The sequence below is a fragment of the Castanea sativa genome, chromosome 6 (genome assembly GCF_040712315.1).
Source record: "Castanea sativa cultivar Marrone di Chiusa Pesio chromosome 6, ASM4071231v1".
In the NCBI taxonomy this organism is placed as follows: domain Eukaryota; kingdom Viridiplantae; phylum Streptophyta; class Magnoliopsida; order Fagales; family Fagaceae; genus Castanea; species Castanea sativa.
In genome coordinates, this window is record NC_134018.1 from 44,325,149 (window position 1) to 44,346,383 (window position 21,235).

The 21,235-nt window shown below is 37.8% G+C and overlaps 1 protein-coding gene across 1 annotated transcript; it reads right to left on the bottom strand.

Moving 5' to 3' along the window:
• Positions 1 to 18,485: 18,485 nt before the first annotated feature.
• On the bottom strand, positions 18,486 to 21,235 carry LOC142640023 (uncharacterized). Its single transcript, XM_075814137.1, has 2 exons — positions 21,212 to 21,235; positions 18,486 to 19,160 (listed from the first exon to the last, which is right to left on the bottom strand). Exons 1-2 carry the CDS (start codon positions 21,233 to 21,235, stop codon positions 18,486 to 18,488), a joined length of 699 nt encoding a protein of 232 aa, XP_075670252.1.

Consider the following 21,235-nt stretch of genomic DNA (forward strand, 5'->3'; position numbering starts at 1 on the left):
CTAGTACCTTGGGAGAGAAGAACCGAGAATCGTCAAGGGCTTACCCTCGTCCTTCGAGATGTTTGCGGAAGTCCCGATTTATATTTGTGTCGGGGGACGACTTTGAGACCCCCTCCCAACCGAGGATTGGGGAGATATCCCCCGATTGCTTCGTCGGTGGGGAACCCCGACTTTAGGTGCGTCGAGTATCCTTTCCTTTCCACTTATTTATTGAATCCAATGTTATCGTTGCTAATCTCTCCTCTTTTTGCAGTCAAAAGGAGACCGAAACTAAAAGCGAGGTACAAGGAGCGTGTCGAGGCGGCCATTGTGTATGCTCAGTCCATCGAAAACTGGGACGACTTGGTAGATCCTCGGACGCTCGCTTTTTACAATTTAGGCCCCGATCCATCTCCCTTCGTCCTCCGGAGCCTCGATATTGAAGGGAAAAAGAGTAAGTGTTTGGGTTCGTCAGATCTACATTCGGATTTATTTGTTCCCGTTTTTGACAATACTTTCTTCTATGGCAGAGATGACGACTAAATTTAATAAGGGTATGTACGAGAAAATGCGATCCAAGAAGGACGAACCTTTGTCCAACATAGGGAAGAAAGTGGTCCGGGTGAAAGGGAAAGTTACCTCCGTCACCCCGATTACTTCTTACACCCCCGTGGTTTCGGGTGCCGACACTACGAGGACGGCCTCGCCGGCTACTTCAATAGAAGAGATCCCGACCCACAGCCGAAGAGGCCTCGTACGGCGGAGAGGGGAAGGAGACTACATCTTCGTCGACCATTTGGGATGACGAGAAGGCGCGATGGACCGGGCTCGCGGAGTCGTGAGCGGGAGAAGACATCGAAAATGTTCTCGGGCATGCCCGCAAGTGAATTGATGGGTCGTCATCTCCGGAAGCTCGTCCGTGTAACATTCGTGTCTTTTACGTTGGTTTATTTTGAGCTAAATGTCGGCGTGTATAAACTAACATGTATATTTTTAGGTCTTTGGGGGAGATTGTTCACCTCGCCGAGTATCTTGCTCGGGAGAGGTTAAGGTTGAGTCTTCGCTGTCCCGGATCAAGGTCTTAGAGATGGAGAATTCAAAGATGAAGAGAGAACTAATTGCTTCGATGGAGAACGCCCAACAAGCCGAGGGAGGAAGCTAGGAAGTTAAGTGACGGGCGAAGGTAGAGCGACGCTCGTGCTTGAAAAAGACGGGGAGTTGGCGGTGCCGAAGGAAAAAATCAAAGTCGTTGCTTCCGGAAGCGATTGAAGGTTTCCGGCGGACGGAGGAGTACAACTCTGTACTCTTGGTGGTACTTCAAAGGGTTCGAGCTTCTACGGAGAATGCTTTGCCTCGAAGCACCCTTCGGGATCGACACGGAGACCTTGGATATGGAAGAGGTAGACGGGGAAATCTCGATGACGAGGCTGCTCGAACGCGGTGCGACGCTCTGAAGGCCTTCCTGATGTCCCGATCCGAAGCTTGCTCCCGACGTCCCCGCTGAAGACGATATTGATCCGGACGTTTGAACCTGTTTTTGACCAGCAACAATTACCTCTCTCTTTTTTTTTTTTTTTGTGCCCGATGTTGTAAGGCTTGCTTTCCAGAACATTTTAAAGGTTTCTATGTGTATTTTTAGCCCAGTGTTTATGGGTTTCTTTTTCGTTTTTCGCACAAACAATGGCCTCTGGTTTTTAGGCTTTTATAATATAATATCTACTTTCACATGTTCTGCTATATAGAATTTTTTTTTTTTGCATCCGTCAATAATGTTCGATCATTTGATGGGAACATTATTACTTAAGGCTTCTCATGTTTTTTTTGTGTGGTCTTCGTCAGTAGTGTACATCCGTCGGTGCAGAATTTTATTACTTAGACAAAAGTTCTGTGCTTTTGTCTTCGTCAGTAATGTACATCCGTCAATGCGGAATCTTATTACTTAGACAAAAGTTCTGTGCTTTTGCCTTCGTCAGTAATGTACATCCGTCAATGCGGAATCTTATTACTTAGACAAAAGTTCTGTGCTTTTGCCTTCGTCAGTAATGTACATCCGTCAATGCGGAATCTTATTACTTAGGCAAAAGTTCTGTGCTTTTGCCTTCGTCAGTAATGTACATCCATCAATGCGGAATCTTATTACTTAGACAAAAGTTCTGTGCTTTTGCCTTCGTCAGTAATGTACATCCGTCAATGCGGAATCTTATTACTTAGGCAAAAGTTCTGTGCTTTTGCCTTCGTCAGTAATGTACATCCGTCAATGCGGAATCTTATTACTTAGGAAAATTTTGTATTTCCAATTCTCTGATACTTGGTACCTGTATGAGTACATCGTTTGAACCATCATTTCATTAATTTTGAGGAATTGGTACATTCTTGATCTATATCTATTGGTGGTACTTCTTCAAATGTTCTATGTTCCAGGGTCGTGGGAGTCTTTGTCCGTCTAGGGTCTCCAAATGATAGCTACCTTGTCGGGAGTAGTGCACGACCCTATAAGGTCCTTCCCACGTGGGACCGAGCTTCCCGTGGGCGGAGTTTTTAGTTGCAGTAGTCACCTTGCGTAGGACGAGATCGCCAATTTCTAGTCTTCGAGCTTGACCCTTTTGTTATAATACTCATTCATCTTACATTGGTACTTCTTCGTTACGTCCGAGGCCTTATCCCTAACTTCGTCTAGGCAATCCTGCAGTTGATTCGAAGTTGGTCGTCGTTGTCCTCCTCGTGGAACACTTCTCGCCCGATGCTTGGCCATCCCTACCTCGACGGGAATTACGGCTTCGGTGCCATAGGTGAGCCTCGAAAGGTGTCTCTCCGTTGGGGTTCTTGCCGTCGTTCCGTAGGCCCACAAGACATTGGGCAATTCTTAGGCCATGCACCCTTGCAGCTTCGTCTAGCCGGGCTTTGAGGATCTGAGCGGGGGTTCGATTAGTTACTTCTGTTTGTCCGTTTATTGCGGGTGTCCGGGTGACGAGAATTTGTTCTTGATGCCGAGTCCGAGCGAAGTCCCTAAATCCTGTTGTCGAACCGTCGGCCATTATCCGAAATAGCTGTTCTTGGAATCCCGAACACACGGACTATATTTCTCCACACGAAGTTACGGATTCTTGCTTCGTGATCGTTGCGATTGCCTCGGCTTCGACCCATTTAGTGAAGTAATCAATAGCGACGAGCAAGAACCTTTGTCCTTTTCCACGGGGTAATGGGCCGACGATATCAATCCCCAGATTGTGCGAATGGCCACGGGAGGTAATCGTCGTCATCTTTTCGCTGGCGACCTTTGGACATTCCCGAACCTTCGGCACTTATCGCACCTCTTGACGAGCTCCGTGGCATCTTCCCGCATGGTTGGCCGAAATATCCCGTTCAACAACTTTGCTTACCGGGGATCTAGGCCCGGCATGGTCTCCCGCAAATCCCTTCGTGGATTTCGTGGAGGACGTACTTGGCTTCTTCCTCGTCAAGACACTTCGGGTAAGGCAAGGAAAATCCTCTTTTGTATAAGGTATCATTCAAAATTGTAAACACGGCCGCTCTTGCTTTAACCTTCCCGGCTTCCGCCGGGTCATGAGGGAGATGCCGTCTTGGAGATATGAGACGATCGGTTCCATCCATCCACGCATGTTACGGATGGAGAATACATGGACTTCTTCGATGCCGGGGTGTTTACGAATCTCCATGAGAATTTCCTTGTTCGTTGGTTCTTCTAAATACGAGGCCATCTAGGCTACATCTTCTGCCTCTGCATTCTGGCTTCTAGGTATCCAAACGACATTCAATTTGTCTAAACCCAGAGCTAGATGTCAGACAAACTTGATGTACTTACTGCATCCTTTCTTCCTTCGCCTCATACTCTTCCATGATGTTTGCCCTATCACTAGTTTCGAGTCACTCTGAATGAGCAAGTTCTTTATCCCTAGAGCATTGCCAAGTCTTAGTCCCGTCAGTTTGCCTTCGTATTCGGCCTCGTTGTTGGTTGCGGGAATTTTAATTGGACACCATATTGGAGTTTTTCTCCGTTGGGGGTGTTTATAATGATCCCTACTCCTCCCCTCTTACAGGTGACGATCGAGTCGATCCGAATCGTCCTTGTCCCACCTCGTCCATGCCGTCACCATCGTCTGGGAGGGTGAATTCTGCTATGAAGTCCGCTAGAGCTTGCGCCTTGATGGCCGTTACGGGATGGTATTCGATGTCGAACGGCTGAGTTCGATTGCCCACTTTGGACCATTCTCCCAGGCTGCTTCGAGGGCTTGTTCATGGATTTCTTTGATGGGTTGATCCGTCATTACAAGGATAGGATGTGCTTCGAAGTATGGTCGTAGCTTTCGCGAAGCCTTATTAGGGCGAAGACAATCTTCTCAATCCCGGGGTATTTGGCCTCTGCTCCTTGGAAGGCTTAGTGACATAATAAGCTGAAGTACGCTTCTTGTTCTCTTCCGGATTAAGGCTGCACCGACGGCCGTGGATGAGGCCGCCGGTATAAATAAAGGCTCTCTCTCTTTGTTTTTGAGGGACTCGAGATGGGAGGGCTGCCTAGGTAGCGCTTGAGTTCTTGAAAGGCCGCCTCACACTCGTCGATCCGGGCGAACGCTTGTTTCAACGTTTTGAAAAATGGGAGACATTTGTCCGTCGCTTTAGAGACGAACCTATTCGGGGCGACTATCCTTCTGTGAGCTTGGACTTCTTTGGTGGTTTTGGGAGATGCCATGTCGAGTATCGCTTGCACTTTCTCCGGATTTGCTTCTATTCCCGCTTTGGGATACCATGAACCCTAAGAATTTTCCCGAAGCTACCCCGAAAACACACTTTACCGGGTTGAGCCATCCGGTATTTTCGGAGGGTATTAAATGTCTCTCCGAATTCGTCCGGAGTGAGTCCACTCTTCTTTGCTCTTGACGAGCATATCATCCACATACACTTCCATATTTCTTCCAATTTGCTCGGCCGAACATCTTGTTCACCAATCTTTGGTACGTTGCCCTGCGTTCTTCGGTCCGAAGGGCATTACCTTGTAACGGTAGAGTCCTTGGCTTGTAATGAAAGCGGTTTTTTCTGATCATCCTCGGCCATTTTTATCTGGTTGTAACACGAAAATGCATCCATGAATGTTAGTAATTTATGTCCGGTAGTAGAGTCTACCAAGCCGATCTATCCTCGGCGGGGGAAAACTATCTTTCGGGCGGGCTTTGTTTAGGTCCGCGAAGTCTACGCACATTCTCCATTTTCCATTTGCTTTCTTCACTAACACGACGTTGGCCAGCCATTCGGGATAATAAACTTCTCGGATGAAGTACTTGCAACAATGCGGTTAACTTCTTCCATGATTGCTTGGTTTCGTTCGGGGGCAAAGACCGTCGTTTCTTGGACGGGTTTCTTCTCGGGATCCGTCTTCAACTCGTCTTGGATTATATGGCACGGTATGCCCGGCATATCTTCGTGACTCCATGCAAATACGTCCAAATTTTCTTTAAGGAAATGAACGAGTTCATTCCTCATCTCGGGAGTTATGGTTGTACCTATCCTCGTCACCCTTGAGTTTTCCCCCTCAACGAGTTCCACCGTTTCCAGGGCTTCTATTTTGTCTTCTTTTTCTCTCTCGATCGTCCATGTGTGGTTTTCTCCTGCAGCTAACACGGCCTGGTAACATTCTCTGGCCAAGACTTGGTCTTCTTTTACCTCACCGACTCCATCTTCGGTTGGGAATTTTATCTTTAGGCAGTAGGTGGACGTTCTTTGCCTTCCAGCGGTTGAGCGTGGGCCTACCAATGATCACATTGTACGAAGAAGGGCGAGTCCCACAACCGGGGAAGTCCGGATGGCGGGTCTGCTTCGGGTAGGCGCTATCGTTACTTTTAGTGTCACAATGCCCTTGGGGTATACCCTGTCACCGCTAAAGCTGACGAGGGGGGACTCGAACGGACGCAGTCTACCAGGACCTAGCTTCAATTGTTGGAAGGCCGAGAGGTACATAATGTCCGCAGAGCTACCGTTGTCGACGAGGATCCTTTTAGTATTGAATCCTTCAATTGTGAGTGCTATCACCAGAGGGTCGTTATGGGGTTGCCTGACCCCCACTTTGCGTCCTCTTGTTGAAGAATATATCTTGGTTCGTCCGTCTTTGTTTCAATGGGGGTCCCGTATGGACACTATTTACTTGTCTCTGGTATGCTTTCTTGAGGGACTTGCACGATCCCCCCACAAAAGGTCCTCCTGCTATCGTGCTTATCTCTCCGATCACTTCTTGTGGTTGGGATTGGCGACCTTCATTTTTGGACGAGGGCTCTCGTTGGCTCGTGTTGCCCTCTCGAACCCGTTGGAGTCCCCGCTTCCTCACGTACTTCGAAGTTTTCCTTTACGTATCAATTCTTCTATCTGTCCTTTCGGATCTCGGCAATCTTCGTGTAATGGCGGTGGTCCTTGTGGAATCTCGGCAGTATTTGCTTTTGTCTCGCACATTTGGTGACGAGTGCGGGGGCTTCGGCCACTTCGGGTGGTGTTGATCTGGATGCGTGCCAAAATTTTGTCAACGGGCATAATTAAAGGAGTAAATTTTACCGGTCGTGGAGCTTTCTCGTCTTTTCGTACGTCGATGTCGCCTCCCCCGGCGACTTGGACGTTCCCTCTTTTGCCCCCTGCGTTCGTCTTCCTTCCTTCCTTCCGTCCTTAGCTTTCCCTGCGTCTACGATGGCCGCGGTGCGTCCTCGGCATTCATGTACTTTTGAGCTTTCAACAACATCTCTGCCATCGTCGGGGTGGATTCTTTGCTAACGAGACGACGAATTCTCTGGACTTAAGTCCCGCCTTAAATGTCGTCAAGCTGGACTTTATCGTCCGCATCGTCCACCTCTAGAATCTCCCGAGTGAAGCGTTTCACATACGATCGCAAGGTCTCCTCTCTCCTTGCTTAATAGTGAGTAAGTGATCCGGCGGTCTTTTGGGACGTTGCCCCCGACGAAATGGCGCGGGGGAAAGCACTACTCGGCTGCTCAAAATTGTCGATGGACGAAGTGGGCAATCTCGTGAACCATTCTCGTCCGGCTCCCTTGAGCGTAGTGGGGAATGAACGACACATGATTTCGTCGGGCGTTTGAAGGCCTAAGGTCGTCTTGAAGGTGTTAAGGTGATCTTGGGGGTCTTTGAGCCCGTCAAAAGGCTCGGCGAGGTAGCCGAAATTTACGGTACCGGTCGTTCTAGGCTGCCATGGTAAAGGGGAGTCCGTCGCTGCGACCATTTTATCCGAGGCTTCGATCCGTCTTTTCTTTGATCGCGTTTCTTAATTCATCCATCTCCTTCCTCATTTCTGGAGGATGTCGAATGCTGCTCTTCGGGGTTACCGTTCTCAGTCGGTCCACTTCTCCCATGGCTATCCCCTTCGTCCTCTTGAACGGCTCTTGACCGGTTCTCTTCTTGTTGTAACCTCTGTCTCATCTCTTGATTCGTCTTGTAAGTTCTTCGACGGTGGCTGCAAGATTTCGGACTGTTGCGCCAAGGCCGATGAGTCTGGTTGGATTCCATCTGGAGTTGGTAGGAGCTGTGTTCTTGTTGTATGAGAAAGTCGTTCCCCACGAGGCCGGCGCCAACCGATGAAGTTGTATTTCGTTGATTTGCTAGGATTCGTCCGAGATGGCTCCCGGAGGCACTGCGACGGACCCGTGGGAGCGAGGGATTGAATCAAATGGTCACCGGTGTGGTGCCTGCCACAACACCTCCGATGATAAAGTCAGTACGGAAAAAAGACAGTTGTTGAGATATTAGGAATAAAAATAGCTAAAATTGTGATGTAGTTCTTTTTTTGTATGTACCTTGTTTTGGTGTTGAAAGGGTTTTATATACTCTTGGGGATTGTATCCGTTGGGACATTAATGCCTCTTCTGATAACGTCTTCAGGGGGGTAATGGGAGTTAATGCCTTCCCGTTAGTTCGTCCAGCTGGTCTTGTAACGGTTGAGGCTTTATTGGCAGCATTCAATGGCCTTAACTCTTCCTCTGATGATGACGATAACGGGTTATGTTCGTCCTTGAAGCCACCTCGTCCATGTTTCACCTCGTCAGTCCCATCAGTTTAAATTTATATTGACACTATTCATCTGGTATTCGGTTTTTTATTCTTTTTTTTTTAATGTATTCTGATGATGAAGGAAGAGAGTAAATAGTAGTTGTTATGTGATAAAAAAAATAATTAATAAAAAAATAATATTTTAATAAAATGTAGTATAAAATAGATAGTTTAACGTGGAGTATTTTGAAAAGTGAGACTATAAAATAGAAAAAATTGATTTTTATACTAAAATATATAGTAATTTTTAAACAAGTTAATGCAAATGATTTTAGGGCGGTTAAAGAAGAAATCATATAAATTCCAAAACACAACATGTAGATTGTGAGAACTAATTAATAATTATACAAAAAATCAGTTGGTGCAATTAATTGGAGATGCTACAAAAAATCAGTCTGGTAGATTAACAAACATTTAGATAAATACAAATTGGCCCAGATTATTAATATAATTTGCCATCTTTCCCCCCAACAAATACCTAACTCGAGCATGTGAATGTAATTATCAATCAATTTCATGCATGTCGTTTTAGATAGTAGACATGATATTGCTGATTTTACAGCACAATGAAAATTGAAAAAAAGATTGTTTTTGGATTGGCACTTCAAACCATCAATGTGACCTTTGCAAAAAGTAATCTGCTTTTTTTTTTTTTTTTGGACGAATAAAAAAAGTAATCCACATTTTTTTTTTTGATAAATATGATGGATTCTATTTCGAGGGCGTTATTAGCAGAAAAGGAATTCCTCCAACAATTCCAACCAAAGTCTATTTTTCACACATATGGCAGAGGAGTATATAATATATATGTCACATTTTGTCGGTTCAATTAAATTAGCATATACCACCTTCTCAAAAAAAAAAAAAAAAAAAAGCATATACCAATCCTCAGCTCTTATTATACTCTGATATTCTACTGTATGTTGGTCTTCTTATCTTAATAACAATATAAAATAAATAGAGGGTCACGAATCAGGGAACTTTCACAAGTGATATGTACACTAGATGAAGGTATATGATGTATGGAGCACAATCTTTGATTTTATATATATATATATATATACACACATATATATACACACACACAAAATTAAGGTTTTCTCTTAAATATTTATATATTTGTCTCTCATCCTCTAAAATATTTAGATATTGACCTACAAGAAAAGAAATAAATAAATAAAATTCATGCCTCTTTAACTACAAAAGCAAATAAAAAAATAAATATGGACTAAACAAAAATCATGCATAAAATAAGAAACATTTATTTTGTATGTTATACTTTGTTGATGTGTTTTATAATATGAAATGTTTAAGAAATACTTATTTTGTATGTAATATTTTGTTGAATATGAAATAGGTGTTAGTTTTTATTTTTATAAAATTTTTTTTTGGTTTTAAGCTTTAGCCCTCCGGGTATGAATCCTGATTTTGTCCCTGTGTGTGTGTGTGTTTAACTGTGAAGCAAGAGCGTTTGACAAAATACACAAAAATACGTTTGTTTCTAATGGGCAAAACTTTCACTTATGTGGGTTTTTTGAAAATTAATTGGTAAAAAAGTAAAAATCATACCCAAAATTTGAAGACGAAACAAAAAATAAATAAGTGCATAACTATCATCTGTCGGTCTCCACTATCACACAAATATTATCTCCATGTTCATGACGTAATTAAATATTGAGTGCATTTTACATGGCTCTATCTTAATTGACAGTATTCTATGGCCATATTGTGATCATTATTGGAAAACAGTATAGGCCATGGAGACTAATATGATATATATTTCTTCCCTGGCAATGCTTAACTAGTGTTAGATTAATGCATATTTGACAATTCATTGAGCACTTCTAGACCTAATGTATAGTCACTATTCAAGATCTTATGACAACATAGAATATATCTAAGTCATCAAAGAATACATTCTAATATCTCAAGTGCTAACATATTATCTCAGCTTGTGCATCTAGAAGATTCCTATTTATCAATAAGCTACCGGGAATCGAATTAACTTAAACTTCTGAATCCAATACTAAAAAAAGAAAAAAGAGGGTGGGAGAGTTTATTGCCAATTATGATGAAAGTTAACGAAAACGAACGTGATTTTGTCCCCAAGAACAAAAGAGAAGAAGTTATTCCTCCAAAAAGGAAGAATAATTAAAATTTTAATATGATCTAGTTTCTCATCAATATTCCCTACATAAGTTTTAGTCTTCACACTTAAGGTTACTTAGTATAGTAGAAACAATTGCCATTTTAGAGTTAAGTTAATTGAATATTCATTTGATTATATATAACTCACTTAAGACAATAAAAACATTGTATAAAAAAAAAAAGACAATAAAAACATGATTTAAAAATCACGCTGAACAAATTCTAAAATGAAGTGATTCTTAAATGATGTGATTCTTGGTTGTTTATTTCTTGAAATCTCTTTTTTTGATTCAAAATTATGGTGTAACGTGTATCCACGTTGGTCTAGTTGCCACTAGAGTCATAAAGTACCATCTAAATTGATTCTTTTTTTATGATAAACTCCAATTGCATGGTATAATTGGAGTTCTGTTGACTACTGTTTAATTTATAATTGTTTAATATTATAAATAAAGAAAATAAACTTTTAAGGTTTTATATTTTATTTTGGGATTGTTGGGCCAAATAAATTTATTAGGTAGCATAGCTCTGGTTTCTACTCAAGTAGGGATGCTCAAAAAATATTATTTGGAGATACTTCTTGACTTTGAACTGAAAATCTCTTGGTAATTATTATGTAAATTTTCAATAAGAGACACATGCTCCGAAGTACCAATTATAAGAATGGAAGAAAAATAGAAAATTATTGACTCATTTTTGAGTAAAGAAATCCTTAAATATATTGTTATTATTATTTTTTTCCAATGTGAGACTTGTGAAAAGGACTTTAAGTTTCAAATTCAAAAAATGAAAGAGAAAGCTATAGCTGAGTTTGGATACTGAGTCCACGTTCAACGTTTTAGCCTTTTTTTTTTTTTTTGTTTCAGTTGGTCTCGTGCATTGTTCACAGAACCCACAAATCTCTTTTTTTAACAAAATATTCATTAAAAATGAGTTTCACAGTACTATTTACATAATTAAAAATATTTTACTATAATATTTTTAATTTTCAACAAAATAAGTAGTATCTAAATGCACACTATATTTCCCCCTTATAAATATCATTTTCCTTCCAGAATTTCAACCATAAATGTACCAATTTACTAGCTTTTGTATGGGTCTAATATTTATTTGTTTAATGAATTGGCTAACTGGTCTTGAGGGTTTTTTGAAGACTGGGTCGATCTGGTCTATACTCTATAGATCATGGTTGGAAGTTGAACAGATCAAATATATCGGTTTGACCAAATTTTTTAAAACCATGGTTAAGACCAATGACGTGGTGCTCGGGTCAATCTTCCTCACGGTTACCACTATTCCCCGAAATTTGTATTTTGGTTAATAAGCTACCCAACCTATATCATATTTGATAGCTTGTCTAATTTGGAAGCTTTTACGATAAGGACAATTTCAAACATAAATATTATCAGAAGTGCATAACAATGTAGGAAAATTATTAGGTAATTTCAGAGTATTATAAATATGTATTTTTTCCTCTCATATAAATAGTGGGTCTCACTATGAATTTAATTAGTTGGGATCTACCATTCATATAAAATGAGAAAATACACATTTATAATATTCTGAAAATACACAATAATTTTTCAATGATGTATTAACTATGTATTAATGGACATAATATTAACGTAAGGATGTAATTAAGTCTATTCAGATATGTGCAAAGATGCGTATTAAGTACAACTTGTGTGTTGACCACTTCAAATTATACTCTCCCATTCTGCGTAATTGAAACGACAGAAATGTAAAATGAAAGAAAACAAAACAGACAAAGACGTGATGACAAGATTAGCATGAATTTGGATGGAAGACAGCACATTATCCTCAAATTTTTTGTTCTAATTTGAAAGCTTTTCCCCAATTACAGTATTTATTATCATAAAATTTGGGTTTGGTTTACGTCTGAAACTCTAATGATCACATCACCCATCTCTAAAATTGACATCGTATTAATCTTATATCATGTGCAATATTAGAGCATGAGATTTTGTAATATTTTGACATAAAACTTAGGTCCAGTATTTTTAATGCACTAAATTCATTAAAATGATGATATGTGACAAAAAGTAGATAGTGGACATGTGACACCATTACAACAATTTCAGTGGTGAATTTCAATTAGCTCAACTGGTAAAATTTCTGATGGTTGTATAAAAAATATGGGATTCAATCCCTGCCTACACCAAAAACTGATTGGTGTTTTGGTCTGATGATAAACAACTATCATCAGAAGCAGACACCGTAGGTCGAAACTTTCTCAACCCAAAAAAAAAAAAAAAAAACAATTTCAGTGCATTGAACTACTCAACTAAGGCCAATTAGATACATACTTAAACATGATTGATTTAACAGCAATAAATAAATTATTGAAGTGGGCTTTCCTGAATAGGAGATTTTTGATTATCAACAACATGACCCTCAAAATACCGACTCTGGAAACAAAACTTGGTGGATTCCAGAATAAAAAAAAGTGGCCCTCTCAGCATCTCAAATGACGTTTCAACACATGTTAATAGATAGGGCATGCATATCAGCATAAGCATAACCTTTGTTCATTGTATTTCTACTGATCCTATTAGCTTTTTTGCATGTAGGTCTTCTTATCACAAACGACAGATATAGAGTAAATTGACAAGTCATATTCAAGCTCACTAATCAGGGAATTTTACTAAACTTTATGTGGTATAATGGAGCCTAAATTGTTCCCGTGGACTCTTTTGTGTTCAGTCTCTTTTTTTTTTCTTTTTTCTTTTTTCTCAGCTTTTTGCTTTGTCTAATTAAACTACAATCTCTTGTAATTTAATTAATTGGTATCTCGTAATACTTTCAATAAAGACATTTATGTTTCAAATTTCCCAATAACATCTATCGAATTATCAAATAATAATAATAAGAAGCTTTAGTTATTGTTCGCGAGGAATCTTTAAAGAGGATGGAAGAATATTTAGTTGAGGTCCTTCTAAACGTAGGATGCCAAGTAATATTCTTGTGATATTCAGCAAAAAAAAAATTCTTGAGCAGGAACTAAGGGCAACATTCCTCTCTCTTTTTCTCTCTCTTAAGTCATAATCTTACACAAGAATATTCCTCTCGCTGAGCATATTTTTATTCTTTCCGATCATAATCTCGCCATTGTTGGAAAACAACAACCAAAAAAGAGAGGAAAAGACACTAGAAACATCAAGAAATAGGTTAGAGAAGACATTTATGTTTCAATTTTCCTAACAACATCTATTGAATTATCAAATAATAATAATAATAATAAGAAGAAGAAGAAGAAGAAGAAGCTTTAGTTGCTGTTTGAGGAATCTTTAAAGAGGATGGAAGAATATTTAGTTGAGGTCCTTCTAGAAGTAGGATACCAAGTAATATTCTTGTGATATTCAGCAAAAAAAAAAAAAAAATCTTGAGCAGGAACTAAGGGCAACATTCCTCTCTTTTTTTTCTCTCTCTTAAGTCATAATCTTACACAAGAATACTCCTCTCACAGAGCATATTTTTATTCTTTCCGATCATAATCTCGCCATTGTTGGAAAACAACAACCAAAAAAAAGAGGGAAAGACACTAAAAACATTAAGAAATAGGTTAGAAACTCGTAGTTATAAAATAAATACGTACTTTAATTCTTATCCCTTTTTTACAAGTGCATTAATCAAAATTTAGGGTTCATTTGGTTGGAGGGGTGGAAAAGTGAGAGGATAGAAAATGGTGGAGGATGGAAAAGTGGGAGGTTAGAAAAGATTTTAATTTCTCTTATTTTTGTTTGGTTGAGAGTGAAAAAGTGGAGGGATAGATAGTGTGAGTTTATATAAATTTACTCATATACCCTTATTAAAAAATTATGGTCAATTAAAAAAAAAAAGTGACGAACAACCAAAAAAAAAAAAAAGCAATCACCAATTTATTAAAATATAAAAGTCATGTCTCAAAAAAAAAATCATGTATAGTTAAACAAAAAGAAGAAGAAAAATTGAAAAACAAAACAACTATCACACCCACAACCTAGGAAAAAAAAAAGAAAAAAAAAAGGGAATGCTAGGAAAGAAAGAAAAAAAAGAAAAGAAAGAGGTAACGTGCCCATCCATAGCCAGGAAATCAAAAAAATGAAAAGAAAAAAAAAGAAGGGGCAACATCCAAAAAAGAAAAGAAAAGAAAAAAAAAAAGGAATAAAAGAAGAAGAAAGAGGCAACGTGCATAGCACAAAAAAAAATAAAAATAAAGAAAGGAACTGGACATAAGAATTTTTGTCTATTAAACAACCTCATTTTTTTCCTTAAGTTTTTTCTCTATTTTGGGAAGAAAACTTTTTGGTAGGCCCAGAAATAAATTACCTTGGTCCCACCATTTATTTTCCATCATTTCCACCTAACCAAACACACTCCAAAAAGTTTTCCTTCTCATTTTCTCTCTAAAGTTTTTCGTCCACCCTATTTCACCTCCAAATAAACACACTTAGGGTGACCTGACTTCTGTTGAAAATAGAATTAAATAACTAATCAAATTGTTATAAATAAAATAAAATAAAATTACTAACTCTGAAATTGGGATACTTCGTTATTAACATTTTAAAAAGTAAAAATTATTAACATATCTACTATCTTTCTAAGAAGTAAGATCTATTAGAAAAATGATTGATATTATAAGCTACAATGAAAAGGTGAAACAAAGACTCCAATTGACAACAAACTTTCTCAAAAAAAAAAATGACAACAAACAATAATGTATAGGTTTGTATTACATCAAGTAAACAAGTAATTATTGGATAATTTTAGAGTATAAAACTGATATGGAACTTCGTACTCACACCACTGAAAACAAATTATGTAATAAAAAAATATCTCAAAAAAGAAGAAGAGAAAACCTTAATTTTTTTATAAGGTTGCTTGCTTTTATTTGTGTAAAGTACTAATTGTGTTCAATTTCAATCTCTACCTCTTCTCTTCATTCATGAGTTTTTGTTCCAGAAATTGAAGATGGGTTATGGGCATGTGGCCTTCTCTGGTTACTTCTTAATATATTCTTATTCTTAATATAAAAAAATTAATTGTATTTCAAAAATATTAAATAATATTTTCAATTGAACCGTGAAAACTAAATGTTTATACTTTGTACAAGAGTAATAAATATAATAATTTTGAAACTCAAAGAGTAATGATCACAATCACTTTGATTGACTGAATTTTTTTTATAGTTTCATTTATTTATTTAGTGGATTTTACTAATATATGTCTTTAAAAAAATTAAATTAGTTATTCATTTTTTTTATATAGAAAACTGAAAAAATTGTCAAAAAAATTAATTAATTTTTTTGCATAATTTTTTTAAAAATAATAAATTATTAATATAGTGCTCTAAGGCATAAGTTAGTTAAAAAAAAAACCCATTAAAAAATGAAAATTTAAAAATTAATCAATCAGGGTGATTGTAGTCATCCTTCTCACCTATTATCAAATGTCATGCGCCTGTAATGAATTCTGCGATATGCGAGCACGACACAATCAGATATTAAAAAACAAAGAAACAGATATTCAATCTGACGGTCAATAGTTGAATCTTGATTGTTGACCAACGAATCAGAACGCCCCCTGCCCCATAGGACACTATGGTCCCCACCAATTAAAAGCACAAATTATCACGTGTACCATACGTGTGACCTTTCTCTTCAAATGCCCCAATTGGTAGAAATTAGAAACTTATGCTCAGCTCAGGTTGAAATATCAGACGTTTGATGGAGTAAGAAAATAATTTTAACTATGAAAGATTATTTTAAAAATATTATGAACGTAAGTCTTATGGCCAGTCTTTTCGCATGGTAATACCCACTAATTAGAAATTAGAAACTCGCTGTGCTCAGGTCAGGTTGGATATTGGACGTTTGATTGAGTTCCCCTTTTATCAGTCGCTTTCCACCAAGAGGCTTTACTGCTTTATCAGACTCTATAATCCCAAAAATTAGCTGTAATAAGTTCATATCCGCCGTCCATGTGGCTTCGATTTTCTGTTTCCAATTATAAGAAATCGACAAACCTTGGCCTATATAAAAGGAAAGGATGTGATACCTATTACTATTAAGGATCAAAGCTGGTTAATTAGAATCATAAAAATAAATCTGGGATAGTTACAACCTGTGAGCATTATACTTGGAAATACCAAACACTTGGCGGATATTAAGTGGTAAATAAAAGACAAAAGTGTTTGATGGTTTCCCTTTTGTTTGCTTTTTTTTTTTTTTTTGAAACACTTTTGTTTGCTTTAAAGATGGTGTCCCTTTGCATACGTGGCTCTTGATTTTCTCACCTTACATTCGTGGACTATGTTAGCAACTCTTTTTTTTTTTTTTTTTTTTGAGAAAGATTACAACGGTACTAGGATTTTTTTTTAGATAGATAAAATTTTACATATAATTATATGCGTGTGAATCTTTTTCTTCCTAGACATATGGGCTTGTCTGGTAAAGACATATGGGCCTCTTTGGTAAAGATATTTTTAACAACATAGTTTAAGTGCGGTGAAAATATGTGTAAGTTGAAAAAAATTGTCAAAATACCTGAGGTATTATTTAAATAATAAAAATTATTGCTCAAACAATATTACTAAACAGGGCCTTAAATATTAGGTCTTATCCTCACAACCTATAAGTATTTATATTTATAGAGTGATCATAACATAAAAAATGCGTGGGAGTACATTTAGACTCGACGTTGTTCCCTTTCTGTTTGGTAGGAGAGTCCAGAGTAGTCAAGTTTGGGTGTTAATTGTTTTACTTTTCATCGTGCCTTATTTCTGATCCAAATTATGAGTCATTTGTGATTTGTCACGAGTCTGTGCTTTGCAACTACCGTCTTCTTTCTTTGTAAGACGCAAGCAACTGATTAATAAGATGACAATCAGTTCGTTTTAACCCAAATCTTACGTAAAGACTTATTATTAGCAAATTTTCCTGTAACTTCGAAAATGTTAGATTAAGGTGGTCAATTGGTCACATCCCTCAGTATTGAATAAAATGGCTGCCATCGCTCCTTTTCAATATTTGGATGAGTGTGCCACCCTCACTCATTTTAAATTCACTCTGTAATTTTCAATCTCCTAAGTCCTAACCAAAACTCTTTTTTTTATTGTTCAAACTTCAAACGGTAATAATGAGCTATGAGTCAGGAAGTCTTGAAAACTTGCAACAACAATATTGAAAAAAACCCATTAATTAGTGACTTCAAGAACTAGGCCTAAGACATGAGAAGGAAACTTGAATGAATGGTGGACCATTGGTGGGTATACTACCACCTAAATTATAACAATTGTTTGTGCGGTTAATTGTGCCACAAAACCAGACTTGACATTTTGAGTCTTGACCCAAATTTAGCTGGAAATATGTATCCAAATTTTAACTTGAAAACTATATTGAAATTAGGATATTGTTTTTATTTATTTTAACTAAAAAGATAACGGGAAATAAAGTTGGATTTGAACTATAAACATATGATAACATAAAGAATTTCATAACTATTAGACTATTACTTGAACCCCAAAATTAAGGAAATGTTAAACACAATATTTTTCTTATATATATATATATATATATATATATATATATATATATTTGAAAAGGCAATACTTTTATTAATAATTGTTGATATGTTGTATAATTATTATGAATAGAGTAAGATTATTATTATTATTATTATTATTATTATTATTATTATTATTATTATTATTTGGGTTCAATACAATGATATATAAATATGTATTAAGTAACAATAAAGTGATATAAAGTTATAAACCATAAAAACGTTTCGATAGCGTGGTATTGTCTTGTCACATTTAGGAGAGTAAAAGCTTGATATCGTAAAAGAACATAGAATAGGAGTATAGGACTGGAAATCCGGGTGTTGTTACTGTTGTGTGATCAATCACAATCCTTTTTGTTACCAAGCTTACCTCAGAAAGATATAAAGGAAATAATTCAAGCGTAAGAAAAATGATATGACAATCACAAGCAAATATCTTTATTACGCAATCCAAACAACACGAGATTACAAATTCATCACCATACGACCGATCGGATTTCCCCATCACGGTTCAACCCAACCCTTTAACACTCACACAAAACACAAACAAAAACCACACGAAAATAAAACGAAAGCCAAACAAACAAACCAAAACACAAACAAGCCCTTGGAACCTTTAAAAGTTTACATCTCGACACGTCAGCTCAGCCCATAAATAATGGAGCCAATCAGGGGCAAACACCTGTGCACCCTTCTTTATTTAGTATCTCAACGGCCGCAGCTGATCAAGGAGAGAGAAATTATATGGCGAGGACGAGTCCGGGCACGGACTTTCCGACCCTATCGGATACACTGCTCTCCCAGAGGTAAGGGCAATGGAGTGGCGTGATCTCAACCGTTGATGATGAGGACGGTGATGGCGGTGAAGTTGATTCGTAATCCGACGTGGATGGTGACGACGGGTCTGAGTTTGTGACAGTGGCGGTGGAGTCACCGAAGCGCGTGACGGTGAGGGAAGTGTTGAAATACTCCCTGATTTGGGTGATTACCCCATTCGTGACGGTCCACGCGTGAACCCAAGCAATGGAGCGCGCGTGGTCACAGCCCTCAGCGAGAACGGTTGGCCCGAATGAAACAATGGTCTGCGGAGCAAATCGGAAGCAGCTGTCTTGTTGTTTTTTGTTTTTGAGGTTGTTTCGGCCTCCTGATGACGTGTCAGAAGAAGCACCAGTGAGAAGGCGCATCAAGTACTGGTGGGTCGGCGGACCATGGAACCACCACTCTAGGTCTGGAGCAACCAGTTTGTGAACCGTTGCCACGTCACGTGAGCTTAGCGCCTCATACAGGGCTTGCACCACCCTTTGATTACTAGAATCACTTTCCTCCAGAATTTCCTGAGAGTTAGCCAGTTCGAGTCTAGGCTTATTAGCCCGAGCTTTACAAACCAAGAAACGAATATTAGCTTTAGCTTTTGCCTAAAAAGATAGAGAAAAAAGATGAAGCAAAGAAAGCTGGTGAGAGAACAATGGGGATTTTATCCCTTATATAGGGAAATGATGTATGATGTGGGTATGAAATCAGAAATCCACTACAGCCGTTTTTATTTTAGACAGTCTTTTAACATTTTATCGTATAATGACGATGATGATACGCCTGATTGTGATTAGTGAATCCTCGCTTTTGTTATATGTTCTTCATCATCACTCGTAATCGCACATGTTTAGGGTGTAAAAATGTGATTTGTGTCATTGACTTTTGGGTTGTAAGGATAGTTTCGTAAAAAAGGAGAAGGGAAGGTGGGGTTATTTGATGACGTGGAGGAATTTGATTGGTGTGGTGGATGGGAAAGTGATTTTGTGTGCATTGTGAAATTGGGGAATTGTGGTTTTGCGTGTGGCGAGGAGGAGTAGCGGTCTTGGTTTTTCTTGAATTAGTCAAGCCAACTCTTTTTGACCCGAATAAGTGGCAGTTACGTTATTTTGTGTTAAAGTCTCACGCTATTAGGTTAAAAATGAATGTGTACCGAAAACTTCGAAAAGTTACGCTATCCACTTTGGGTTAATGAGATCGGAATTTAAGGGATTAAATTAATGAGATCAGGAATTTAAGGTAATTATTATCCTTTTATCTCAAATTTAGTACTTATCAACAAAAAAAAAATCTCAAATTTAGTAATTGAGCTATCAAAAATTACGGAATAAATAAGCTATCAATAATTACGAAATAACAAACGGACACGTGAAACTTATACATTTTATTTGTTACTATTTAGTAGTATTAGATAAGGATAAGTTTTGGATGTACAATTTGTTTTGTTTGGAAATTATTTATTGGGAAATTCTTTTGTTTTTTAATCTTAAATCTATGAAAAATTATTGAGTACTCCCGAAGTACAATAAAATTATCATCTCACATAATTATGAGTCTCACTAATTAAATTCATAGTTGGACCCACAATTCATGTGAGAGGGGAGAGTACACATTTATGGTACTCCGATCCGAAAGTACTTAATAATTTTCCCAAATCTAGCATATGAATTACCAAAAATTACGGGATATCAAACAAACACGTCATATTATTTGGTAGTGGAAATTGTGGAAATTCAAATTATACTTTGTTTTTTCTTTGGTAAGAATTTTTTTTTTATTTTAGAAATTTAATACTTATAATTAGGGGATGGGAGATTTGAACATTGAACCTCTCAATTGAAAACAACAAAAGTGTTAGTTTTTTTTTAAAATAATTATTAAGCTTTAATTTTATTCAAAAAAAAAAAAACAACAGTCGACCTCATAGATTAATTGAATGACTTTTGGCAGTTTAAGTTTATTAAAATTGAAATATTCAAGCTATCTCAGAGAGAATTTAGTAGTTGAATAAGCAACATTGTTACATTCTCTTTTGACCTAACAGAAACTACAACTAAGGAAATGTAAGTGCACAATTGCACCTGGACCTAAAAACAAGTGTTGGGCTCAGGCCCAATGAACCTTATACAATAAAATTTATAGAGAATGGGTTTGAAATCTAGGTTCAGGATGTTGGAAATTCGATTAACAGACTAAAGTGCCACAATCTAAACAAATGGTAGACAAATATGACAAAGAGACCTTCGAGGACATAAGCCGAGGACGATATGTGTATATATGTTCTCTTTATATGTCAAGGTTTACAATTCCTAGTTCCTGTTTTTTCTCAGTGGAAAGTGCAGAGATCCATCTTATTTTCTTCTTTCATTTCCTTATATATTTCTTCTTTACTGGTTCATACACGTGTCATAGAAATCTTCCCCCTTGGATACTTGTCACCTCCACCACCTTCTCAAGACCTTCAAATAATAGCTGGAAGGCTGAATACTATTGTTCAGAGGTCATTTCTCCATTAATGCGGCCAGGGAGGTAGATGCAGGGTCTTTAATGTGGAGGTAACATCATTTTTCCTAGAAATTTCTATCACATCCTTGCGTCTAGAGGGTGCTTGGATCACCCTCTTACCCATCAGTTTTTCCAGAATTCTGTCTTTAACCTTCTTGGCAAATCCTAGGGTCAT

Bases quoted from the DNA above. Each gene is read 5' to 3' on its own strand.
- LOC142640023 (XM_075814137.1), bottom strand. From the start codon at position 21,235: ATGACCCTAGGATTTGCCAAGAAG. The intron at 19,161-21,211 runs GTTAAAGACAGA...CTATCTTTTTAG, and splicing joins CCCTAGGATTTGCCAAGAAG to GCAAAAGCTAAAGCTAATAT.